The 27,943-nt window shown below is 42.1% G+C and overlaps 1 protein-coding gene across 2 annotated transcripts; it reads right to left on the reverse strand.

Annotated features, from left to right (window-relative positions):
- Positions 1-216: 216 nt before the first annotated feature.
- CLSPN (claspin) lies at positions 217-27,943 on the reverse strand. 2 transcript variants are annotated; one of them, XM_065876183.1, is made up of 25 exons: positions 27,920-27,943; positions 24,562-24,670; positions 23,597-24,045; positions 22,813-22,974; positions 21,829-21,906; positions 21,424-21,496; positions 20,747-20,855; positions 19,979-20,559; positions 15,378-15,569; positions 12,874-13,115; positions 11,749-11,927; positions 11,583-11,647; positions 10,476-10,675; positions 9,674-9,828; positions 8,089-8,315; positions 7,391-7,502; positions 5,996-6,071; positions 5,673-5,776; positions 3,008-3,172; positions 2,775-2,896; positions 2,401-2,528; positions 1,748-1,850; positions 1,070-1,152; positions 638-799; positions 217-327 (listed from the first exon to the last, which is right to left on the reverse strand). In XM_065876183.1, the coding sequence occupies exons 1-25, from the start codon at positions 27,941-27,943 to the stop codon at positions 217-219; spliced, it is 4,011 nt and encodes a 1,336-aa protein (XP_065732255.1). The 2 variants fall into 2 exon arrangements, with proteins under 2 accessions (XP_065732255.1, XP_065732263.1); XM_065876191.1 differs by lacking the exon at positions 15,378-15,569.

Raw genomic sequence — 27,943 nt, forward strand, 5'->3', positions numbered from 1 at the left:
AACACTGAAGAATTAAGTTAGTGGCCAACCCAGGAAGTAATGCTAGGAAAGAGATGTCCAGAGCCATGCAGTGGAAAGAACTGGAATCTCTGTCCTCAACCTTAATGCACTGATTATGAAGGAAGGGGGGATAATCCACATGAGCATCGATTCCAACCTTCAATGCCAGAAACTTCTCAACGAAGTCTCAACACAGGTGCCAGTGCCCTTGTGGTGTTAGCTTTCCAAGTATCTGAAGATGCTTTGCTTCGATCCTGAAGCGCTATCATCTGTTTTGAGGCGCTTAGGTGAAGGGGATGTCATTAAAGACGGACCTCTTCTCCTTACCTAGAGAGCAGAGAAAGAGCCAACTCAAGACCTTCATACAAGTACTTAGCTTCACTTAGCCCTTAAGCAGCTCATAGTTAAATCACGGATCATTAGAAAAAAAAGAAATAGAAAATTTCCAGGCAAGTTTCAAAGCTGATTACTCACTGCAGGTAGCAATCCCCTTGTACCTTATTGGGAGTGCAAGATTAACACTGCAGCATTTAAGCCTTTAAGCCAGAAATATATATATTTTTTTCAATTCAATTCAATTCATTCATTCATTCACTCTGCTGTGGAGATTCACCAAATCAGTTCTCAAATTCCCTACCCGAGGCTTAGATGATTCCTTTGCTGCCTCAGCCTTGACAGGAGAAAGTGTGTGGAAGACAAAGTTTCTTGAATTTCGGGGAGCACTAGGGTTGAGGTCAGACAGGGCAGCCAGTTTCTGAAGCACAGCTTTGGGCTGGTTTAGCAGTGAGCCCGTCTTCAGCTGAGGAAAGAAGAGTCATCAAATTCCTGGTATCAAATTCCAAGTGCCAAGGGAAGAATGAGAAGTCAGCGCCTCCCTGCCTCCACCAGGTATTGAGGGGACACAGGCCTACCCTGCTCAAGTAGAAAAGAAATGGTAGGCTCCTTTGACATCTACTTCCATTTCTTGCAGCCACCTCCCTCCCCCAATGAAAGAGCATTTCCTTAACTTGACCTGGGCCTTTATAACACTGAAGATCATGACATCAGGCTAACAAGGTGCCCAACCAACCTGGTTGTCACTTCCTGGTTTGGTGGCTTCAAAAGGATTTCTGAATAAAGACTCTGATTCTTGAATAACCACAGTGCGACAGACTGAAAAGAAAAGACAGAGAGGCTTGTTCTGGACAAAGCTGTGTAGAATTACTTTTAAATCTAAACAAGCTAACAAGCCTTTAACTAAACCAATAAACTAAAGCCATAGGAACTCTGATTATTTTATAATCATGACTTGAAAGTACACTTAAGTGGCTTAAGAGAAGACAGACAACTCAGCTGAACTTATTGTCTAATTAACAGTAATAATAAGAAAATACAAGAGTGGTAAGAGTGTTAAGGAGTGTTTAAGAGCTTCAGCTCTGGGGTTAGGCATATCTGGGTTCAAATTCCAGCTCTAACACTTAAGTATATAATCCTGGGCAACCGAATAAAGAAGCCAGAATTCAATCCTCTGAGCTGCCTTAGAACATAAAGCAAAACCAGCTACATATACTCACAATCACAATGTCGACTGCCCAATAGTCTAAGATGGAAAGAACACTGTCTCTCCCCATCTGAGGGACCTCTTTAAGATAACATTAGACGCCGGCCCATGAGTAAGCTGTACCAGCCCCCGAAGGCTGGAGTCACCTCTAAGGTCCCAGCACTAACAATCCCGGGGGCCAGACCCTGAGGAGGACTAAGAGCTCACCATTCTTCTGCAGAGCTTTGGCTGTAACTTTCTTGGCCAGCATCATAAACTGACTATCTTCCCCAATCTCTTCTTCTTCAGCTGCAATTTTCCCCTGCTGTGCCTGAAAATAAAAATCAGACAGCGTTAACAGAAGCCCACAGCTCCCCCAAATAATTAGTATAGCCTGGAAGCTAGAGTACTTGGGACAGCATTTGTTTTCCTTTTTGCAACTCTTTGTTGCTTTAGACAAAAAAAAAAAAAAAAAAGGATTTTGGACAAAAACATGACTAGAACTGCCCATGGTAACCTTCTCAAAGCACAAAAGAAAATTCAAGGATTAAAAGGGACAGCAGGGTTTCCCTGGTGGCGCAGTGGTTGAGAGTCCACCTGCCAATGCAGGGGACACGGGTTTGTGCCCCGGTCCAGGAGGATCCCACATGCTGCGGAGTGGCTGGTCCTGTGAGCCATGGCCGCTGGGCCTGCGCGTCCGGAGCCTGTGCTCCGCAGCGGGAGAGGCCACAATGGTGAGAGGCCTGCGTACCACAAAAAAAAAAGGTGGGGGGGGACAGCAATATATTGCCCAAGATTTTGCCGACTATCATGACAAGCTGGGTGACGGAGTGACCTCATAAGTAGGGTCAGAATAGGAGAATTTCTTGCAGGCTTCCTACCTGGTCCCGAAGCCACTGCTCTCGTTCAATTCGCTCCTTCCTCCATCTGGCTTCTGTCTCATCAAGCTGTTCTTCAGTCTGATCGTCATCAGAGTCTCTGTGGAACAAGTCCATCTGGGAAGCATCATCTAAAGCAGAGTTAAGGCTGTTAGCATTCTGCACTCCCCACAAGAGAGGGTGTCTCAACAGACACAATGAACCCTTTTCATTTACAATACACCGACACAAGCTTTTCCTATCCAATAACAGAAAATAAAGGTCAAGGCAAGGTCCTCCACAGCTGCCTGCTATAGTTTTGATTTCCTCTTGCTGTCTTAAACTGGACAAACATGTACCTTTGTACAATTTGCTTCTAAAGGCGACAATCAAAATACCTATGTTCTTCCATCGGAATTTCCTCATTCGTCCAGGACCATCACTGTGCAGGTCCCCATCAGCAAGGTACCTTTCTTGGTACAAACGTAACTGTCGTTTATCATCATCCAACATTGTTTTCCTACAACAAGAGAAATACGGTGTTCAAAACCAGGGCCACCCTGGCTGGTTATAGGGCCTGCCTTAAGACACACCCCATTCATTATTCAGAAGGGCTTGCTGGGATACTGACATGTGTATTTTCTTGATTTGACTCTGCAGTTCCTCATCAGAAGGAAGTAATTCATCAATTACATCCTCTTCATATTCATCAAGCTCTTCCCCATCATACTCATCTTCACTTCCCACGTCACTCCCTGACACCTCTGCCTCATCCTCCAGGTATTTCTTCAATCTCCTGGAAAATTGAAAATTAGAAAATACAACAATGAATATACACACAGCAACGAGAAAAGCAGAACACAGAGCCATCTCTAATAACAATAAGATTAAATTGATAATAATAATACATTTTGATAATACTTAAAAGTCTATTATTTAATATATACTGTGTGCCAATAACTGTGCTTTGGAGCATTAATGCGTTATCTCAGGGAGGAGTATTATTATTCCTTTCAATTTTCAGTTGAAGGAACTGAGACTCAGAGAGTAAACAACTTAGCAATGGTCACATAGCTAGCTGGGAGGCAGCAGAGCCTGGATTCAACCTAGGTTGGTGACTCTAAAGCCAGAACTCTCAATCTCCTCTATATATTTGGGACATACCTGCTAGAAGGTTCAAACTATTTTGTCTTGTATTTAAGCTTACCAGCTTCAGGAGACAGACTAGAGATAGTATAGTATGGAAAGGTAATAGACTAGTCTTCTTACAGCCCGCCAAATCTTGACCCTCAAGTTAGAGGTATGACTGAAGCTCAGAGTTAGTAGTAATCAAAACCACTACAAGTTAGTTTTTCTGACTTCAACTCACATCGAGAACAAATCTGCTGTCATCTGAGTTCAAAGTGCTGTCACCTATGGTCATGAGTGGCAGAAGCTTGATGGCTTTCTGAAGGCTGATTTTTTTTTTTTAATAAATTTATTTATTTATTTTTGGCAGTGTTGGGTCTTCGTTTCTGTGCGAGGGCTTTCTCCAGTTGCAGTGAGCGGGGGCTGCTCTTCATCGCGGTGCGCGGGCCTCTCACTGTTGCGGCCTCTCGCTGTGGAGCACGGCTCCAGGCACGCAGGCTCAGCAGTTGTGGCTCACGGGCCCAGGTGCTCTGCGGCATGTGGGATCTCCTCCCAGACCAGGGCTCGAACCCGTGTCCCTTGCATCGGCAGGCAGACTCTCAAACACTGCACCACCAGGGAAGCCCCGAAGACTGATTTTTTATGAAAGACTTCCATTATTATTTTAAAGCTGAGTTCCTCTAACTCCTAGGGTTCCTGAAGAATTCCTTCAGGGGCCAATAGCCACTAAGCTTCTCAATCTTCCCATCTACCCTCTTTGAGCAGTTCAATTTTTAGCTGCCATTCTTTATAAGATTTCATTTGAACAAAGGACTCTATAGTTAAATAAGGTTTAAGAACCATTGCGTTAGAAAAAAAATCTATAGATGGCCCAAAGCTGTATGAATAGTTAATTTGACAGGTGACAAATTACAAGCCCAAACTGATCTCAACAGAATGGAATGATGGGCTAAAAACAACAAAATAAATCTAATAAGGATCAACATGATGTCCTATATTTGAATTCCAAAAGTCATCCACAAATAATAAAATGCGGAGTACCTATTAAAATGGTTTTTATAAAACCTTCAATATCAAGGAAAAAGGCTTACAGATATGGTAAGTAGGAAAAAAAAGCAAGATGCAAAATTGTACATACAAAAAAAATTGTACAGATCTCAACCACATAAAAATATATGCCTGAAAAAAAGTTATGAGGTAATAATAACCACCACCACCACTTTCAAAAATATCCTGGACGGTGGACACGGATGACTTTTTTTTTTTTTGGCTGCGTTGGGTCTTTGTTGCTGCACGCGGGCTTTCTCTAGTTGCAGTGAGCAGGGGCTACTCTTTGTTGTGGTGCGTGGGCTTCTCTTTGCAGTGGCTTCTGTTGTTGCAGAGCACGGGCTCTAGGCATGCGGGCTTCAGTAGTTGCAGCACTCGGGCTCAGCAGTTGTGGCTCTCGGGTTCTAGAGTACAGGCTCAGTAGTTGTGGCGCACGGGCTTAGTTGCTCCGTGGCATGTGGGACTGTCCCGGACCAGGGATCGAACCTGTGTCCCCTGCATTGGCAGGTGAATTCTTAACCACTGCACCACCAGGGAAGTTCCTGGATGACTTTTTATTTATGTCTTTCTGTATTCTTTGAAATATTCCAAAATATATGGCTTACTTTCATGATCAAAACGACAACAAAATATTAAAAAAATAAAGGGGGGTCATTTGCCTGAGACTAGGATGAGGAAAACCTGGAATGACAGTAATTCACAGGAAAAAAGACATGGGGAATTTTAGTCATCTACTAGATCCTCAGGATCTACAGTGACTCAGCTCTTATGCTCTTTGGCTACTTTATAAAGTAGTATGCAACCAGAACAAGGGATGTGGTTGTACCACTATATAGAGCGGTAGTCAGACCACACCTGAAGATAAAGAGAGTTTCCATACACGTGAAGAGTCTGGAAGCAATGTCACGTGAGAAACAGCTGAAGAACTAGGGATGTTTAGTATAGGAATCACTTGAGAAGGACGTGACCATCTTTGAATACTCAAGAGATATCACGTAAATGGCTTTTATTTAATCTGTGTTAACCACAAAAAGCAAAAATAGAACCAGCAAATGTAGCAAGCTACAACTCAACTGTCAGGAGAACTTTCTTGCAACTGAAGGAAGGGACGTAACACCTACATTTGCCTTTTCAACTTCTCGGATTGCTGCAGGAGGTCTTCCTCATCATTATCTTCCTGGTCTTCTAGTGCCGGGTCTTCATTGTCAGAGTCACTGTGTTCATCCTGCAAAATCATATAGTATCACATGCAAAGCTACACAGAATAAAATGTGTCCTCAACTAAGACAGGAATTTATAAACTTCTGCCCAAACATTTGATTCTAGGAAATTGCTTCTGATAACATGCCAAACAGAATTCTCAAGAACTCAAACTACAAAACAAGCAAACACAGCAGCAATACATGGAGTTCGGTTATGATTACTCTGTCCCCTTCAAACTCACCTCATCACTATCAAACTCATTATCATTTGGGACAAGCTGAAAGTCTCCAAATTCCTCCTCTTCACCCTCTTCTTCCCTAAAATGCAAATCAACAAATCAATAAACGAGTTGAAAGCAAACTACAAGCAGTCAGCCAACTTAGGAATTGAAAATATTTTATAGCACCAACAATCTCTTCAAGAAACAGGAAACGAGATATCTTGCCTTTAAAAAAATTTTTTTAATTGTGATAAATACACACAACATAGTTTACTATCTTAACCATTTTAAGTGTACAGTTCATTAGTGCTAAGTACATTCACATTGTTATGCAACCAACCTCCAGAACTCTTCATCTTACAAAACTAAAACTCTATACCCTTTCAACAGCAACTCCCCATTCTTCCCTCCCCACAATCCCTAGCAACCACCCTTCTACTTTGTGTCTACGAATTTGACTACTCTAAGTACCTCATGTAAGTGGAATCATACAGTATTTGTCTTTTTGTGACTAGCTTACTTCACTTAGCATAATCTCCTCACAGTTCATCCATGCTGTAGCATGTATCAGAATTTCCTTCCTTTTTAAATGCTGAATATTATTCCACTGTGTATGTATCCACTTGGGATGCTTCCACCTTTTGATTATTACAAATAATGCTATGAACATGGGTGTACAAATATCTATTACAGATGCTGTTCTCACTTCTTTTGTGTATATAGCCAAAAGTGGAATAACTGCTGGGTGTGAGGTAGTATCTTATTATGGTTTTGATTTGCATTTTCTTTTCTTTTCTTTTTAAAATAAATTTATTTATTTTATTTATTTTTATTTTTGGCTGTGTTGGGTCTTCGCTGCTGCGCACGGGCTTTCTATAGTTGTGACGAGCAGGGGCTACTCTTCGTTGCAGTGTGTGGGCTTCTCATTGCGGTGGCTTCTCATTGCAGAGCACGGGCTCTAGGCGCGTGGGCTTCAGTAGTTAAGAGTACGCAGGCTCAGTAGTTGTGGCTCACAGGCTCTAGAGCACAGGCTCAGTAGTTGTGGCGCACGGTCTTAGTTGCTCCACAGCATGAGGGATCTTCCCAGACCAGGGCTTGAACCCATGTCCCCTGCATTGGCAGGTGGATTCTCAACCACTGCACCACCAGGGAAGCCTCTGCATTTTCTTAATTATTAGTGACATTGAGAACTTTCATGTGCTTTTTCTTGCCTTTTTTAACCCTGCTCCCCACCAACTAAATGAAAGCATTATAATTTCCTTACTATGCAAATATGAGACTCAAACAGACTGCAAGACTCTCAGACAGGATATGAAGCCCCTAAGATGACCATTTATTCCTGAGCCCAGAGAACCTACCCCAGTATTTTGTCAGAACACCGGACTTGCCAAGTTCCCTCCAATCACTGAGACTCACCTGTCTGTTGGGAAAGAGCCTGAGCAAAGAGCAAGTGCTTCTTCCATTGGATCACCCAGACTGTTCTCCTTCTCCTGCTTATTTAACTCTGATGGAGCCAGAGTAGAGACATCTATATCACAATGAAGAAAAAGATTTGTCACCAAGAAATGACAGCTTTATCCTCTCTGCCCAGCCATCTGAAGACATGCCGGCTCAACACAGTTCTAAGGTAGGCTTGCCAAAAAGAGCTCCCCATTCATTCATTCATTCATTCAACAAATCCTTATTTAGTGCTTACTATGTGCCAGGCGCCAGGAAGACAGCAGCAAACAAAACAAAGATCACAGCTCCCAAACAGCTTACGTTCTAGCAGAGGTGTGAGGGGGAGAAAGGGGTGTGCAGGTGGAAGTAATAAGTTAGCATTTATATGGAATATTCTATGCAGCAGACACTGCTCTAAGGTTTGCACACATATTAGCCATAAATGACAAGTCATATGGCCAAAGCTAAAGCAGTTTGAAGTTGATACTTCACCACTCTAAGAAAGTAAGAGCTCTGAATGTCAGGAGCTAAGCAGTGCATGCAACCTATGCTCAAGAATCCACCACAGCTCTGTTTTCTGTGAACTTCTCACCTGACAGTAAGGGGCTTCTTTTCAAGGACATTGACTTAAGATATTTGGCTGTGGTGAGCCTGATGCTCTGTTGGATAATTACCCTGAGAAGTAAATTTTCCTGAACACAGATCCAGAAGTTCCTCCATGTTCTCCTTCTTGTCGCTCTTCCTGGACAGAGGTTTTTCAGCCTGAGATGTGAACTTTCCCGTACACAAATCCAACAGCTCATCCATGTTGGCGTCCATGGCGTTCTCATCCATACTGGCCAACGGCAATCGAGGCTTCAAAGCTTGGTACTGATTCCTGTGGTTTCTAACATTTAAGAACCTACAAGCCCAATGAAGAGTGTAAGAAATTCTACAGGAAAAAAACAAAGTGGTGGGTGAAAAGCCCGAACTCATCTCCAATACCAAAGTTAGAAGCTGAATCCTGAACCAGAAGACAAGAGTGTCACACTTTAGCCTGTGACAATCTAAAGAGGGAGGGGGAAGAGTTTATGAAAGAATAAAGCCTATTCGAAAGGTAAAGGGCATGGGACTTCCCTGGTGGTGCAGTGGTTAAGAACCTGCCTGCCAATGCAGGGGACACAGGTTCATGCCCTGGTCCAGAAAGATCCCACGTGCTGCAGAGCAACTAAGCCCGTGCACCACAACTACTGAGCCTGCACTCTAGAGCCCACAAGCCACAACTACTGAGCCCACAAGCCACAACTACTGAGGCCACGTGGCACAACTACTGAAGACCGCACACCTAGAGCTCATGCTCCACAACAAGAGAAGCCACCACAACGAAGAGTAGCCCCCACTTGCCACAACTAGAGAAAGCCCATGCACAGCAACAAAGACCCAATGCAGCCAAAATTAAAAAGATAAATAAATTAATTAATTAAAAAAAAAAAGCCAATTCTAAAAAAAAGGTGAAGGGTAAAGAATAATTTTTGGCTTCAAATGGTGCTAGAGTAGGGCTTGGTGTTATGGCCATGTAATGTGCCACAAAAGTGTCAATTCTCAATCCTACCCAACAATCCTAACATAGTAGGATGGATGCAGAGAAATCTGATGACCTTATAAGAGCTATGCATGTCATACAATGCAGAAATTGAAGGATCAGAACGCCAGCAAGGCTATTTACTTTTTCTTTTTTTTAAATAAATGTATTTATTTATTTATTTATTTTTGGCTGTGTTGGGTCTTCATTGCTGTGCGCAGGCTTTCTCTCGTCGTGGCAAGCAGGGGCTACTCTTCATTGTGGTGCGCGGGCTTCTCATTGTGGCGGCTTCTCTTGTTGCAGAGCACGGGCTCTAGGCGCCCGGGCTTCAGTAGTTGTGGCTCGCAGGCTCCGTAGTTGTGGCTCGCGGGATCTAGAGCGCAGGCTCAGTAGTTGTGGCGCATGGGCTTAGTTGCTCCATGGCATGTGGGATCTTCCCAGACCAGGGCTCGAACCCGTGTCCCCTGTATTGGCAGGCGGATTCTTAACCACTGCACCACCAGGGAAGCCCAAGGCTATTTACTTTTAATTTTCTAGACAGACTTTGTTCAAACGTGTGGAATGTAATACTAATGGTCTGTACACCTCTCTTTCTCAGAAGAGAAAGCACAGATGGAGCGACAGAAGCTCACTTTATTTTTAAACAAAATTAAGCAGTACCCAGCACCATCCACCCACAGAAACATAAAACTACCTACCCATCTGCATCCAACAGTTGGCTCTGAGTGTCATCTTCTAAACAGAACTGGAAGTCTCCTGCTCCTAGGAAAAGTGTCTTAGGCTCTGGGGAGGCGTTATACAGATCCTGGGAATCCTCTATGGGAAGTGAAGGCTCAGACAGCTTTCCTGAACTCTGGCACCAAAACAAAACCAAACAAAAACAAAACATTTTACAAATGTCATTCACTGTCATGACAACAACAGAAGTTGCTATTTGTAAAATTTAATCTACTCTCAGGCAATTGCAGTTGAGGAGGACAATGCATAGCCAAGAGGAGCATAAAGAAAAATATTTTCAAGAAAGTAAGAACCTTGGATGAGGCTTGTTTTTAATACACAAAGTGGGGGGACTTCCCTGGTGGTGCAGTGGTTAAGAATCCGCCTGCCAATGCAGGGGACACAGGTTCGAGCCCTGGTCTGGGCAGATCCCACAGGCCGCAGAGCAACTAAGCCCGTGAGCCACAACTACTGAAGCTCGCGCACCTAGAGCCCATGCTCCGCAACAAGAGAAGCCACAGCAACGAGAAGCCCGCGCGACGCAACGAAGAGTAGCCCCCGTTCCCCGAAACTAGAGAAAGCCCGTGTGCAGCAACAAAGACCCAACGCAGCCAAAAATAAATAAATAAAATAAATTTATATATATATATAAAAATACACAAAGGGGTGGATTTTTTAAACTAAACATACACAATGTGGTGGGAGTTGTTGGCTTGGACACACTTTATTTAGCAATGTGGGAAGCAAAAGCGGAAGGAGATTAGAAAACCACTGCCATCTTACCTTAGAAGCTGAGCTGACCAAACTGGCTCGAAATAGTCCAGGGGAAGGAGATCTGAATCCTCCTGCCGTAGGAAAAAGACTGGTCCCACGGCCTGTTTGTCTGTTGCAAGGCTGATAGGATGGAATTGTGGAGCCTATCAGCTCAAAGCTGCTATTGTGGCTGCTCTCCTTTGTCAGTAATGAGCACGAATCATCTTCATCTAAAGAAAAATAACTTTTAAGTGCATGATTCCAGAAATAAGTTAGATTTGTTTAGGAAAAAGAGTTGAGAATGAAACTGTCAGGTAAGACACATTGGCAAACCTCTCAAGTTACATGTTCCAAAACGTTACATTAAAGGTCAATTACAGGGGCGCAGTGGTTAATAATCCGCCTGCCAATGCAGGGGACACGGGTTCGAGCCCTGGTCCGGGAAGATCCCCCATGCCGCAGAGCAACTAAGCCTGTCTGCCACAACTACTGAGCCTGCGCTCTAGAGCCCACGAGCCACACTACTGAGCCTGCATGCCACAACTACGGAAGCCCGCGTGTCTAGAGCCTGTGCTCCGCAAGAGAAGCCACCGTAATGAGAGGCCCGCGCACCGTAATGATGAGTAGCCCCCGTTCCCCGCAACTAGAGGAAGCCTGCGCACAGCAACGAAGACCCAACGCAGCCAAAAATAAATAAAGAAAATAAATAAATTTTTTTTAAAAAAAGGTCAATTATGGTACTAAGATAACATTATATAATCAGGGTTTATCACTGTGAGCTAAGTGACACCTGAAAGTTCCTGTCTTTCTGCCTAATGCCTATGATTACTCTTTCCATTATCCAATCACTTACACATCTTCCTTTGATCTACATATGATAGAAATGTTTCATGTTTCGTTCAATCAACACATACTCACTAAGGACCTATTACATGCTCGTGGAAACTGCAGGTAAGTTTTCAAAAACTGGACCAAGAAAAATATTCTAATTCATAAATTCTTGTTCATTGCCACAGGTAAGACTGGGAAAAGTGCACTAGGGTTCCAAAAAATGGAACCTTAAGGAATTGTAGTCCTTAAGTGTCAAAGCTGGAGGATCAGAGAAAAGTCACGTTCTGCGAAAGAGTCACTACTTACCTAGTTTGCTAGGTCTTTTGCCTGAGTTTTCATCTATTTCTGATTTTTCTTCACTAGCAGAGTAACTACAAAATAAGAAGGTAAATTGTTTGAGTATCTGTTTCTGCTTCTTACTAAAGGGGCAAATACCAGGGAATCTTAGCTTTCCTTACAGAGAATTACTTACCCTATCTTGGAAGAGTTGTCCTTAAATAGAAGGAAGGTAGAATCTGACAAGAGAGGCTTGGGGACAGAGAGAAGGCCAACTGACTTGCCAATTTCACCATTGCCATCATTGTTTTCTTTATCCATTTCTTTCTCATCTTTGGTTTCTATTTCTTCACTACCGAGAAGGAATTCTGCAATCTTTACCAATCACACAACCCCAAAACAGAATAATACAAGTCAAAAAATTTAAAAGCAAACACACTGTCAGACTGAAATATGGCTGCTTAGTTACAAGTCACATCTTAAATCTGAAAAGGTAAACCTGAAGGAAGCTCGGTCTAACCATTATCATTAACACAATTTACGCTGACACTTCTAAAGCTCTTTTATACTCATGTTACTTCACCTTTACCCTCCCAAAACTGCCACAAGATCATGAAAGAACCGGATTATCATTTTATTGAGTCAATGAGAGGTTACATGATTAGCCTGAGATTGCAGGACAACTACTGATGTCCAACCAACCACAAACTATGACATCCTGCCCAGTTCAGCCACGGCTTTCCTCTTCCTTTACCCAGGGTTAAACATTAACCAGTTCTTTTAAATGACTCCAGTGTTCAAACAAGGACGATTTTCTTTTTTCTAATACCAAAAGTCCTATAATCATCTGTCTTCTCTAGGTGGAAAACAATACTATAGAAAAAGGGCAAGAGGCCCTTCTACAAATACCTTCCTCAACAAAGAATAAAATTAACTCAGGAAGGTCTCGGGCTGTCTGAGAATTTATTCCAGAACTCAACCTGGCCAAGGTTAAAAGTGCTTTTTATTCTGAATAGAGAAACCTAAATGAACAACAAAGATAAAATTTCTATTAATACAAAACCATTTCGATATTAGCATGATAGTGCAATATGTAAACCAACAGGTAGAAGCCAAGGCTATGGCTCTGTGAACTGCAGGTGTTCCCTGGTGCTGAAAGGACTGAAAGCACTAATATTTAAGTACATGTGAGCTACATTTATCTCTGCCCCTGAAAGCTCTTATACAATTGAACATGCTCATTATATTCTTACTCAAATCTGATTTTCTCTCTTCCTTATTCATCATGATCTAGTAACAAAATCACATAATTGCCAGAAACCTCCTGATTGCCTTCTTCCTCCTCTTCCTCCTCTTTCGCCTCTTCTTCCTCCAAAGCTTCCTCTCCCTCCTCTTCTCCGTCTTCCTCGGACTGATCCGTCATGTCTTCCTCCTCCTCCTCCTCTTCTTCAAATCCATCTTCATTATCTAACTTAAGTAATGCTTGGCGCTTTTGGCGCTCCTCAGACCTTCGGAGTTTCATTGCTTCTTGCAGCTTAGCTTTCAGCACCTGAAGCTTTTCCCCTAACAGAAATATGAAGAGATGCTTCAGACGTAATGACCAACTACACACTACAACAACACAAGTGTCCACTTTAGGCAACTCCAGAGGTGTTCTAGACACATCCCCAAAGGAAAATCAGAGACCTTAGGAGTCTAGGCTTTTGTTATCTTAACAAATGGAGAATATCATGAATTGAGTGTAGGAGATAACTTCCATAATTATGCTCTACACGCTGGGATAATATATTACAGAGATTATAAAATTATTATTTAAAAGGGTAAAAAAAAAAAAGATGGGTGGGGGGGGAGTGGGCCTTCAAAAGTCTATGGTTCAGAAGCCATGAAGGAAAATATTGATAAATTTATCCACATTAAAGAAAAAGAGAAACAACTCAAGAGTAAAATGGGCAAACGATATGAACTGGTAGTTCACAGAAAAATGAACATATATTGTAAATAAAATTAAAAATAATGCTTAAGGGCTTCCCTGGTGGCACAGTGGTTAAGAATCCACCTGCCAATGCAGAGGACACAGGTTTGAGCCCTGGTCCAGGAAGATCCCACATGCCGTGGAGCAACTAAGCCCATGAGCCACAGCTACTGAGCCTGCGGGCCACGACTACTGAAGCCCGCGCACCTAGAGCCCGTGCTCCGCAACAAGAGAAGCCACCGCAATGAGAAGCCCATGCACCGCAATGAAGAGTAGCCCCCGGGGGATTCCCTGGTGGTGCAGCGGTTGGGAGTCCGCCTGCCGATGCAGGGGTATGCGGGTTTGTGACCCGGTCTGGGAAGATCCCATATGCCGCGGAGCAGATGGGCCCGTGAGCCATGGCCGCTGGGCCGGCGCGTTCGGAGCCTGTGCTCCGCAGGAGGCCCACATACTGCAAAAAAAAAAAAAAAAGAGTAGCCCCCGCTCGCCGCAACTAGAGAAAGACCGAGCACAGCAACAAAGACCCAATGCAGCCAAAAATAAAATTAAAAATTATTTTAAAAAATAATGCTTAACATCACTTCTCATTAGAAATACAAATCAAAATAATGAGATACCATTTTTTATATATTTGGCAAAAATTTGAAGGCTTGATAATATCTGTTATTAACTGGAAGAAACAGGAACTCTTATACACCGTGATTCAGAGTGTAAATCGGTGCAACTATTCTGAAGGACAATGGGATGATACATATATATATATATTTTTTTTTTTTGACTCACTGATTCCATTGCAAGGAATTTTGCATCAAAATTTACTAACATATATCTGATACTAGGACGCAATATTGTATGAAATACCAAAACTGAAACAAACACAATGTCCATTAATAGGAGTATGGTTAAACAAATCATGTTATACTTAAACAATGGAATATCACACGGCTGTTAAAAAAAAAAAAAAAAAAGCCCCCAAAGCAATATGTGTATCTTGATATATGAACTCTTGAGTTAGGCGGTCTGGATTAGGCTGCTAGTTCTACTACTTACTAGTTATATAAATTTGAGCAAGTTGTTTAAATGCTTTGTATATCAGTTTCTTCACATATAAAATAAGGACACTAATGTTATTTGCTGTAAAGCACCTAGAGCAGTGCCTGGCAGAGAGTATAAGTGTTCAATGTCTCTCTCTCTTTCTCTCTCTCACTCTCACTCTCACACACACACACACACACACAATGGCATATGCATATGCATTTTCCCAGAACACACAAGAAATTGTTAAGTTGCCTTTGGGAAGACTAATTTTTCATTTTATACCTTTTCCTCAGTGTTTTAATTTTTTTCTATGTGATATATTACTCGTATTTTCAAAGTGGGAGTGGAAACGACAGACCTGTCCCTAATACAGATTACAAAGCAGAATGCACAGTATGATTGCATTACTGTTTTATTTTTTAAGCAGACATGTACTATCTGTTTAAAAAATACATGCAAAAAGTTTAAAAGGATATAAAACATGGTTACAGAAGATGTCTCTGATAGAGAACTGTAGAAGTTTTTTGTTTATTCCATGTATTTTCTACAATGGATATATTTTTTTCAACAATAAGACAAAGGCTAGTTTAAGAAATAATTCCTCTTACCCACCCCACACAACTAGGTAATGCTACACACATGAATCATGCTAGAGGTACTGCTGTCCCATCTCTAAAGTCTCCAAGGAAAAAGATTCTATAACGTCTCACTATAGGGTCTTCAGTAGCCATAAAGACCTGCCAGAGTACAAACAGCCAGGCACCCACCCCTGCCCCCAGCCAAAAAAATAAAGAAACCCCCATGAACGCAAATACCTGGTTTTGTGTGGCTTGCTCCATCCAGCTTCTCAGCTGCCAAAGTCACAGGTACCGTATCTGCCTTGAGCTCTTCCTTTCCATCAGGGCCCACATCTTTCACTATGATGTTCACATTCACCTGCTGAGCAGCCCTGGGTTTGGCTGCTGGATTAGCATGCTTCCAGAAACGCTGCTTCAAGGCTTCCAGTTCTAAACCAAACGCCAACCAGTATGTCAGTTTGCCTTTAAGATTCCAGTTAAGAATTACAAGCTGTGTTTTTTAAGTTCAACAAACTTGTAGGGGAAAAAACACACACAGAGAAATACCAAAATCTCCTTTGCTACCAACACCTGTGTCCAATTCATATAACTTAACCCAAACTAATGGACTGCTGCAACTTCCTCAATATACTTCAAAACTCATTTTAGGGTAGAAATTTACAATGAAGTTTCTAAATATGTGCAATTCCTCAGGGAGATCAGCTCGGTGCTTTGTGACCACCTAGAGGGGTGGGATAGGGAGGGTGGGAGGGAGACACAAGAGGGAGGAGATATGGGGATATATGTATATGTATAGCTGATTCACTTTGTTATAAAGCAGAAACTAATCATTTTGTTATAAAGCAGAAACTAACACACCATTGTAGAGCAAGTACACTCCAATAAAGATGTTAAAAAAATAAGTATGTGCACTTCTTTTTAAAAAAGTATTAAGCTGGTAGAAAAAATACCATACTCCTCAATTATTCAAGGGCTTAATTTCTCATGGGTTTCAGTCTCCTTTTAAAAAATTTCCTTCTTTGAACATTTCACTGCTTATTAGCAATCTTACTAAAAACGAGTAAGGTCAATTTAAAAAATGGAAAAAGAAAATAACAATCAATGCAATGAGTGATGTAAGTCAGCGGCAGGACTGGAAAAGTTTCTTCGTCAAAATTTTAAAGATATCAGTACAATCAGAAAGGAAATCCCAGTTAGAAGTGGTCCCTGTACCACATGCCCTACTTGTATATAAACGGGAATATGAATACACACCCACCCACACACACACACACACACACACGTAGTATGAGTTCAGTGGTCTAACAGCAACAGGGCCTTTCCCTCCTTCCCCACTGCTATTGTTCAGAACTTTCTTTCCTTTCTCCCTCAGCTAGCTGTTACCTCTCTCACTCTGTTTAACAAGTCAGTCATACCATAGTGGGATCTGGTGTAAAAGAGCTGACAGAAAGGAAAGGAGAGGAAGAAAAGCTCCTTTGGGGTTGAGGGATGCTGGCTATTTTCACATGCCGTGCGTTCTCTTCCATGATAAAATGTCCAAGATACTCCAAGTTTGGCTCTTTTTCTAAAATGCGCTCAAATCATACTTTAGTAGTTTTGTGCTTAGCATGTAGATGTGGGTTTTCCCTCCCTAGAGCGTCTTAGTAGAAAAAGAGAAGAACTGGATAGAAACCTTTTTATTCTGAGTCCCTAACATTATTTATTAATAGAAAAAATCCAGTCCCAAAGGATGGCATGTTTACATTGCAAACCAAAGAGCAGGGAGAGAAGCTGTAAGTCTGCATCCCATTTTATATTATTTCAGTAAGTTGGAAGCAACAGGTAGTGGCAGTGGAAAGGGAACAGAAATAGGCAGCTCATCACTGGTGCCAAGAGAATAAAAGAAGTGGAAGGGGAGGAAATTACTCAGGACCTTAAATAAGAGTGAGGCAGGAGTTGCCTTCATTCTTCTGGAGAAAGCCAGGTCCCTCAAAACTCTTCATCCACCAACCCACTGGAGCACCCCTTTTCCTTGCCCTTTACTACGTGACTCAACCACCACCCTCCTCACTATAGAACCTCTGTTCAAGCTCCTCTCCCTCCATCGTCTTTTCCCAACACCTTTCATCTCCTAAGTGAAAAGTCTCTGCTCCAGCTCATGTCTCCACCTAAAAGCCCTGCATGATCTGGCCTCTAGTCACCAACCTCCTTGCAATCTTCACTTCAGCTAAACAGAGCTTTCTCTTGTCTTTGTGTCTTTTGTAGCTCTGTCCCCTCCACCAAGAAAGCCCTCCCTCACCTTTCTGCCTTGGTATCTCCTACTCAGCTTTCAGGACTCAGCTCAGGTATGAGCTCCTTTCAGAAGCTTCCCTGACTCCCTGTGAGGAACTCTTTCTCTAGGCTCAAAGTATGCACAGCATTTAACATCCAACTTTTCTGCCTGTTACTCCTACTAGGCTTTAATTTCCTCGTGAGAAGGGACTACATCTTACTGGCATACACAGCATCCAACACCATGCTAAATAAAAGTTTATTGCATGAATGAATAAATGTTGATCCTAACTTCATATATTATGAAACAGGCTGATCTGGAAACCCAATATTCATGTCAAATACTATTTCTGAAGGAAAACATATTCTGAGTTAAAAATAAGTGCCTACTATGAGCCAGGCATTGTGCTAGTTCCCTGTAAAAGCCAAGTGTAATGTTGGAAAAATTACCCAACCTCTCCAAACCTCAGGCTCTTCATTTGCAAAATAATATCTGGGGCTATGAAAATTAAGAAAGATAACTAATAAAAAGATCTATCAGTGTCTAATATAGTAAGTATGCAAAAAAAAAAGGTTTCTTCCCTTTTCTGTTTCTCAGTCTGAGACTATTTAGAAAACTTCTAGTCCCATATAAAAAAATTTCACAGTATTAGGATAGTAAGTACTCAAAAAGTTCTACCGCACCTTTTAGTCTGAGACTATTTAGATAACTTCTAGTCCCACACAACAAAACTTTCTCTCCCTGTTCTAGGCAACAGCTTATTTCCACGCTTCTTTGCTAATAGAGCTATGCTAGTTGTTACAAAACCCTTCCACCCCCGCAACTGCTCTGGTCAAACTGACTTACACGTCCTCCCAATATGCACCACACAGAGCTCTTTCTGTCCCTTCTAAGAACGTCCTTCTCTCCACTTCCACAAAGTCCACCCATTCAATCAACGAAGACTGATACGTGGCTGACCTAGCACCTGCCAACCATATGTTAGTTAATGAAGAAGAGTCTTGATGTAAATAATTTCACTGATAATAGAAAAAGCAGCCACCACTTGAGTGTTTCTTTATGCTATCCACTTGTATGCATTATTTCAACAGATCTTCACTAAAGCCCTGTGAACCAGATAGCGTTGTTTCATTTTTTAAAAAAGATGCCTTGGGGCTTCCCTGGTGGCGCAGTGGTTGGGAGTCCGCCTGCCAATGCAGGTGACACGGGTTCGTGCCCTGGTCCGGGAAGATCCCACATGCTGTGGAGCGGCTGGGCCTGTGGGCCATGGCCGCTGAGCCTGCGCGTCCGGAGCCTGTGCTCCGCGGTACGGGGGGGCCACAACAGTGAAAGGCCCGCGTACCGCAAAAAAAAAAAAAAAAAAAAGATGCCTTGGAGAGGTCAAATAGCAGACTTAAGTTTAAACAGTGAATAGTGTAATCCAGATTCAGATCCCAACCTTGCTATAGAGCCTCAGCTCTTAATTATCATATCACATTGCAGAGGAGGCAACACCTAATTTTACCAACAAGTCAGGAAGTCTACCCAATGTGGGTAATACTTGATTTCTCTCTTGAAGGATCATTCATTCATTCTTTCAGTAAACATGGCTGCCTACAATGTGTCATCCACTGTGGAAGCACGGGGGACAGAGTAAGGAACAAGCCAGAAGATCCCTACTCAAAGTATAAAGGGGAAGGTAGTGAACAAGTAATTACATCCACTTATTCTTTTTTTTTTTTTTTTTTTTTTATGCGTTACGCGGGCCTCTCACTGTTGTGGCCTCTCCCGTTGCGGAGGACAGGCTCCGGACGCGCAGGCTCAGCGGCCATGGCTCACGGGCCCAGCCGCTCCGCGGCATGTGGGATCTTCCCAGACCGGGGCACGAACCCGTGTCCCCTGCATCGGCAGGCGGACTCTCAACCACTGCGCCACCAGGGAAGCCCTCCACTTATTCTTTAATCACCTATTGTAAGAAACTTATCCCTCCTCTTTACTCCTATGATTCTTTACTCTAAATGTTTCTTTCAGCAAAGAATACTCTTCCCTTTTCTCCATGTTATTTAACTTTTTCCAATTATCAGGGACACATGTTCATGATAGAAGATGTCACTTCCTTGTATTGCTGTTATTTGCCTACTGCTTGTCTCCCCGGGTAGAGCGTAAGTACCTTAAGTGTAGGGTAAACATCAGATTTCTCAAGTATGCCTTACAGCCACTTGCATGTAGTGGATAGTTTAATACTTGTTGAATGAATGACAAGAAAGAAAAGAAATTCAGTTTTGCAGACAATTTGCTGAACCAAGATATTTCTAACTGTGAAAAACTGAATAATGCTTTTATCAAAGTCATACCATAAAACAACAGCAATGTACCCTGCTTTGTACATTGACTGTCAACAGGTTTCCATTTAAACAAGGTTTAGAACATTCTAATACCCTGCCAAATGTATCTAAATGATTTCTATCTGGTATCTGGTGCATCTGTAGAATAAGACCATGTGTGATTATTTGTTTCTCCTGCATTCCCTGTCCTCCACACTGGCAAATACTAGAAAGCTGCCAGAACAAGTCACTCTAGAGAAGCTCCTCACAATGCAAAGGATTACCTCTGTTGGTTTCAGGTTCTTCAAGTATCACAAAAGAATCTTTGTCAGCACCCAGCCGAGGCTGAATGAAAACATCTACTCCCAGTTGCTTCAGTCTATCCACAGTGAACCTCCTCACTTTTTCAGGTGGCACCACTGCTGCTGATTTAGTTTGCTGGCTGGGCTCTTCCACCTTCTCATCTGCTTCTTCTGTTTTTTTCAGGCCTTCTTCTTCCTCCAGGGCACAAGGTTCAGGTGCCACAAGCCCTCCAGCCTGATGCTCCTCACTGTCCTTATTCCCAAGGAAGCTGCATTCCTGTCGTGCCACCGAGATGTCCCCAGGTGAAGGTCTAGCATCACTCTGCTCCTGTTTCTCGGGAATGTCTAGCTCTTCACTTCCTGTCAAATTCTTACTGCAAGACTCATCTGATCCAGTAGTGATCTGGGGTTCCTTTGAAACTGCAGGGAGTGCATTAATTTCCATTTCATATCCTGCACCTGTTGTCTGCTCAGAATCTTTGCTATGGTGGTCACTATTTATCTCAGTTGTATTTTCAGTGTCTGTGATTTCTTTGTGATGGCTTGCCTGATACTTAGATGACCTAGAGAAGGGAAAATAACCTGGAGTTGAAAATTATCCTAAACGTGAAACATTCTTATCCCTTAGCACGTAATGAATCGTTTAAATCAATTTTAAGGAAGTGAGGAATCTGAACTCTTTACACCAGGTGTTTGCCTCAGAACTGAATATTTATGAAAATTATAATCGCAAGGAAAGAAGCTTCTTACTTCAGTAGTGCCATGGCATTTCCCTGGCAAGTGGGCCGGGGTTTACGTTTGAAGAATTCATGAACAGTTTTATTCTCAGGCATATGATATGGAAGATTAAGTGCAGCCTCTAGAAAATGGAACAAAACAAGCAATTACATAGACTGTACATTCTGAAATGTCACTTTACAATCAGTTAACTAAACAACCAAAGTCATCCCCAGAAATAGAAAACAAACCTGCCTTTAGTAAAAGCAGGCTCCAACTACAAAAAAATTCCCTGAAGACCAGTGGCTTTTAAAATTAGCTGTGAAATCAAATTGATCCAGTAAGTTTTTTAAAAATAGAGATTCTTGGACCCCATTTCAAGCCTACTGAATCAGAATTTCTGTGGGGCCTAAGAATTTATAAATTTGAAAGGTTTGTAAAAGGGATCCTGATGCAGCTAGGCCATAGACAACCCTTTAAAAAACTCCCTCATTACCACCACTACAGTTCCGGAAATTTTCTCAGTTTATACTAATGTTCCAGGGGCTTCAGAACAATGGCCACTCATCAAGATCAATTCTAAACTTGATTATTATAATCTCATTCATATTAAGATTGTTAAAAAAAAAAGGAAAGTCCCCAACATCCAAGTTGAGCTTACAAAGAAATAATGTGGTTTGCCTCAGTGTTTACCATACAGGTTTCTTTACCTCGAATAAGGCGCTGAGTCTCACTATGCAATTTTTTTAATGCTTCCTTACTTAACTTGGCTGCCTTTCTTTCCTTAAAGAAAACAAAAAGTGAGATTACATTAATGCTATTATCCAGAAAGATTGATAGATATTCATCCCATAAAAGTCTGCTCTCTCCAAGAAAAGAGGATGGAGAGGGAACAGTAAGCATTAATAAGATCAAAACAATATAAACTTCAGGAGCTCATTTATTTGCAAGTCTCATAGAGTTAATTCAGTCCAATTCATATTTGTGTCCCTACTATGCACAAAGCAATATCCTAGGAATCAGGGTAATACGACAGACACAATAAAACTCCTGAAAAACCCACAATCGCCTGGGAAAAGAGCTCAACATGACAACTATATAGGGCTCTATGTCACCTTCCTCGTGGTGCCTTTTGATAACTCAGTTTCTTCTTCAAATGAATAGACCTCACTCTCCAAAGATGGTTCCTTTCTCTAAAAGAGAAGATTGCAAATGGATTAACAGGGAAAAAAATTAAACTGACCCAAGAGGATGTTGCTTACGCAAAGACTGCTTTTGCACTCCAACATCACATCACGCTACATTAATGCTAAATCAATAATTATCAAATATAAAATGTTAGACACACAGCATCCTCTAATGCCTAGAAAACACATTAGTTGTCTCCAATGGAGCTTGGGCCCTCTTTCTTACACCTCTCTATTACATCTTTCCCTAAGGAGGGACAATGACTTCCAGGAAGCTAATCTCAGGAAGAATGATTATGCTTCCAAACACTCAGGACAACGATGCTTTTTTTCTTTTTTTCTTTTTTTGCAGTACACGGGCCTCTCACTGTAGTGGCCTCTCCCGTTGCGGAGCACAGGCTCCGGATGCGCAGGCTCAGCGGCCATGGCTCACAGGCCCAGCCGCTCCGCAGCATGTGGGATCTTCCCAGACCGGGGCACGAACCCCTGTCCCCTGCATCGGCAGGCGGATTCTCAACCACTGCGCCACCAGGGAAGCCCAGACAACGATGCTTCGACTGATGCTTCTCTTTGATACCCTTCCTGAAACCCTGTAGGTTCATTTCCTAGAGGCCACCAGATTATAAAATTTACATCTCTGACCCCTTTTTTACCTGTTTCTTACAAAACATAAAGTATCTTACTTTCCTCAACATTCTTATTAGGGCAATGAAAATACTAGTTCCCAAACAACGTAGCACGTCTATCATTTGTACTGCATAATTCCAAAATTAACAGCTGAAAAACTGAAATCAATTGACACGTGCTTTTCTTCAGTTAAAAAAAAAAATTAAGGTTCCAACAATAAATCAGAAAACAAAGCAAAGGTTAGAAGCAGTGGGTTAGCTCTAATTGCAGTCATCTTTTACTTGCCTTGTGCTTTTTTACTTTGTTTTTCACAGCTTCCCTTATTGATTCTAATGACTCTTCATCTTCTAATGGAGAGTTATTTTCCTCCTCCAACCCAGTTTCAAAAAGGTCTTTATCCACAAGTAGACAGCCACTGTCATTAAATAGCTGTTTCACATCATCTTCCTGGGTAACACAAAGAAAAAGCAAGATCCAATCATTTTCAAATCCAATGTTTTACAACACCATATAGCAATTTGCATCAGGACAGAAAAAGCTCATGCTTCATCAACAGACAAGTATATGGCATCCTAGAACATTATCACTGGTTCCTAATCCATAGTCATCCTTTGAAGTCCATGCTGTGATTTTACACAATTGTCCAAAATTAACTTAATAAATAGTACATTTGTTTCTGAAAAGTCAATTAAATACTTCATCAAGCAACTAGCTTATAAAATTTGAGGATGGTTTTTGCAGTTAGCAAACAAGACTTTTGACTGATGGAGGCATGAAAAATCCTATGAAAGTTAATTTTCATCAGATCAGAAACAGCAAAGAATAACTCCACGTGCTCACAAAGAAAGTCAGAAACTCATTTATTTGGAAGGTGTCCTCTCATATCCAAAATGGAGAATGAGACCAATGGATTTGAAATCACATACCTCACTGCAAGACAATCAACTCGAAGGTATATCCTGAGTGCAGAAACAACCTCAAGAACTAAAAGCAACTGTTTTTCCTAAAAGCAACTTTTTCTAAAACATTAACCTGCCTTAGAAACAGCAAATTATTCTTTTAAATGTACCTCATTTTTTGTTTCCTTCTTTTTCAGCTGCTTAATTTTCTCCATCTTTCTCTCCTCTTTCTTGAGTCTTCGCTTTGATTTTACTTTTGCTTTTCCTCCAATTCCTTCTTTATCATGTATGGGTTTTTTGGAAATCTTTCTGTCAACTGTAAAATCCGCAGAGTTTTCAGGTTGGAGACTCAGCTCTAAGCAAGGTGTCACTTGGGTTTCAAGATTTTCCTGACACAAAGACTCCTCGATGTCACTCTCATCACTGTTCACCAGAGTTCTGTAAATCCTTCTGACTTTTCCATTTTTTCCAGCATGTAAGTTCTCCTTATCTTCCTCCTCTATATCGTCATAGGTAGTATTCTCTGGAGAGGCATTTGTGCCCTCTTGTTCAGAATCACTCTCTTGTAGCACCTTCCTGCTTTTCAATTTCTTACTCACAAATATCTCTTCATCTGAATCTGGAGAAAACACAATTTTTTTTAGAGTCTACCATCATTGGCCTTCTTCCTAGTCCCTGTACTCCTCAAAAACATATCCAATTAGCCAAGTGATATATCACCTTGTGAAATTATGTAACTAACACTAAGAACTGATTGTAGCAAAGCAAATCTAAAAATATATTTTGAAAACCATTTTCCCTGGAAAAATATCTACTAAGAAATGTAATTATTTACAATGTGTAAAGCTGTTCTGATCCTTCTGGCAGGTGTTAAAAGTCCTTTTATTATAGGATGAATGCATTCAACCAGGCAATATGGTATCTTTTAGACACTTTATACATTCAATAATATAATAGAAATGGTTATTTTCAAAAGGGTACAAGCGCTATTATTTTGCTTTTATAATAAACAGAACAAACAAGGTTAAGCATTAATAATTTAATAAATCAGAGAATAATGAAATTAATCCAGTCCCCTTACAACCCAAGCTGCCACATTCTATTCCTAAAAATAAAAGTACTGACTGTTACAAACCTTGTTCACTCAAGAGCCCAACTATTTCACAGCTGCCCTGTCCACTGTCTGAAGGACTATCTGCTTCTTCTTGTGAAATGAGTTTTGAATCATTGATTTCTAGGTGAACCTAGAAAATGAGAATATAATTTGTATTAACCAGCAGGTGACAGAAAGCTCTAAGTACATAAAGATACACAAATTATCACGGGATCATCAGGCTGAAATAAGGAAAAACCAATACAGCGGTTTAACAAAAGGATGACATTAATAATTACTGGACGTGGGCTTCCCTGGAGGCGCAGTGGACAGTCTGCCTGCCGATGCAGGGGACATGGGTTTGTGCCCCGGTCCGGGAAGATCCCACATGCCGCGGAGCGGCTGGGCCGGTGAGCCATGGCCGCTGAGCCTGCGCGTCTGGAGACTGTGCTCCGCAACGGGAGATGCCACAACAGTGAGAGGCCCGCGTACCGCAAAAAAAAAAAAAGAATTACTGGACAGGACTTCCCTGGTGGCGCAGTGGTTAAGAATCCGCCTGCCAATGCAGTGGACACGGGTTCAATCCCTGGTCCAGGAAGATCCCACATGCCACAGAGCAACTAAGCCCGAGAGCCACAACTACTTAGCCCATGTGCCACAACTACTGAAGCCGCACACCTAGAGCTCGTGCTCCACAAAAAGGGAAGACCCCACAATGAGAAGCCCACACACTGCAACGCTCGCAGCAACTAGAGAAAGCCTGCGCTCATCAACGAAGACCCAATGTGGCCAAAAATAAATAAATAAAATAATTTATAAAAGAAAAAAAAAAGAATTACTGGACAAGAAAACAAACTAAAATTCATTGTTCACCTTTGAAGGCTATTATAGGACCAACTCTTTGAGTTATGGTAAATAAATTTAAAGAATCAAGCACTTATTGCATTTTACTGTGTGAAGTGTTTCTCAGTGTATCCAAATGACATGATAAATAACATCACAGAGGCAATCCAGGTGTGGGAAACTCTATAGGACAAACTCTGTTGTTTCTTTAACAGTAAATTGCAAGAAAAAAGAGAGGGAGGGGGACTTATAAAGAGAGTAAAGATATTTACACACACACATATCACCGACTGCAGTATGCAGGGGTCATGTTCGGATCCTAATCCAAACAAACTGAAAGTATATGTATGAGTCAAAGATATCTAAACACTGATTAGCTATTTAATATCAAGCAATAATTCTAAATTTTTTAGGTATGGTAATAAAATAGTAGTTATCTTTTTTGGAAAGCCCTTACCTTTTAGAGATGCATGATGAAATATCTGTGGATGAAATATGTGTGGAATTTGCTGCCAATAATTCAGTAAGGGGGGAAGTGGGTGGGGGTATAAATGAAACAAGACTGGCATGATTTGATAATTGCTGAAGTTAGGTGATGGGTTCATTATAACAGCTTTTCGATGTTTATGTCTGAAATTCAGCACCCCCCAAAAAATTTTTTTTAAGTCACAAGTGAAAAATCTAAGGAGACGGAGGTATGTTGGGTGACTTGACTAGTTAGTGACCAAGCTTGGTTCACAGAACTCTGAATCAACTTATTAATAAGGGGGAAAATACATCTGTAATGTAATAGGTCACAAGGCCTCACCCTAATGGCTTCTCAAACAACTATTAAATTGATTTGAATGTTTAGTACAATTATTAAAATTTTAACCAAAAATAACACAAACAGAGGAATATCACTGAGAATCATGATGTATATGCTGATGATCCTCCCAACAATGGAAAGCAGTAGGACTATTTGTGGACATGGAAACTGAGTTCAGGTAACCACATAGCTCAATACATGGTGATACTCTTTTTTTTTTTTAAATATAGATTTATTTATTTATTTTTGGCTGCATTGGGTCTTCGTTGCTGCCGCGGTCTTTCTCTAGTTGCAGAGAGCAGGGGCTGCTCTTTGTTGCGGTGCGCGGGCTTCTCACTGCAGCGGTCTCTCCTGTTGCGGAGCACAGGCTCCAGGCGCACGGGCTTCAATAGTTGTGGTGCATGGGCTCAGTAGTTGTGGCTCGTGGTGTCTAGAGCGCAGGCTCAGTAGTTGTGGCACACGGGCTTAGTTGCTCCACGGCATGTGGGATCCTCCCGGGCCAGGGCTCGAACCCGTATCCCCTGCATTGGCAGGCAGATTCCCAACCACTGCGCCACCAGGGAAGCCCCATGGTGATACGCTTAATCACTGTATTCTAGGCAATCTGCAGCAGAACCAGCGACAGTCAGGGCCAGGAACAGGGTGAGGCTAGAAGGTCTCAAAATACTCAGTAATCAAGATATTTTAGTGCAATATTAAAATAAAAAATCAAACGGACAAATTATGACTCATGAGGTCAGCTGCTTGCTTTTGTAAATAAAGTTTATTTTGAACCAGGGCCAGGATGAGTGTGAGGTGAGTGAGACAGAGTAGTGCAAACACAGGGTCGGATCTTGTCTTCGTTTCCAAGTTTGATATTTTGTTCAAAATCAAATAATGGAATTTTTTGCATTAATTTTTATTTTAAAAAATACTGCATTAAAGTATTATCTTGAACCACAAGGTCCTACTGTATAGCACAGGGAACTCTATTCAATATCCTGTGATAAACACAACGGAAAAGAATAAGAAAAAGAATGTACATATATGTATAACTGAGTCACTTTGCTGTACAGCAGTAATTAACACATTATAATTCAACTATACTTCAGTAAAAATTAATTTTAAAAATTATCTTAAAGCGCCCCGTTAAATTTTGCTCCCAAGACCGGTGTCTCACTCCAGTCTCAGCCCCAGAAAAGAACACAGATCTGGAAACAGATGTCGTTTCTACGCCAATTCCGACAGCGACCAGCCAGTCACCTCCCGGAAGGCTCCGAGACTGGTACCTTCACCTCTCGGGACCCTGTGTGATGACCTCAGAGGCCTCTTCCAGACCCAATTTCGAAGTGTCTAAGACTCCTGCCGTCCATTTACAGTTAATGCTGCCCCTCACCCTAGCGGCCCGGTTCGGCCTGGTCCTTCCTCCTTTTTGGGGCGCAGTTGGAGGAAGAGCTCCCGCCGCAGGAAACGCGCCAAAGGGGCGGGCTGAGCAGAGGCTGGCGGCGGGCTGCGCGCGCCGCAAAGACCAGGCGCAACCTCCCCGAGGGGACCGAGGCGCGGGGACCCCAGCGCCGGGATCGACCGCGGGGTCCCGAGCGCTCGGGGCCTGTAGTTTTATCTCCGCGGAGCCGCGCCGCCGCAGTGCACGCCGGGAGCTGTAGTCCTCCCAGCCTCCACGACCCACTCGGCCGGCTCGACCCCTGCCCCACCACACCCCTTCGCGCCGGGCCTCCGCAGCTTCAGATAGAGGCAAGTGCATAAACTCACCTCGGAAACCACTTCTCCCGTCAT

This window comes from Phocoena phocoena, chromosome 1, assembly GCF_963924675.1.
Source record: "Phocoena phocoena chromosome 1, mPhoPho1.1, whole genome shotgun sequence".
NCBI classification, from domain to species: Eukaryota; Metazoa; Chordata; class Mammalia; order Artiodactyla; family Phocoenidae; genus Phocoena; species Phocoena phocoena.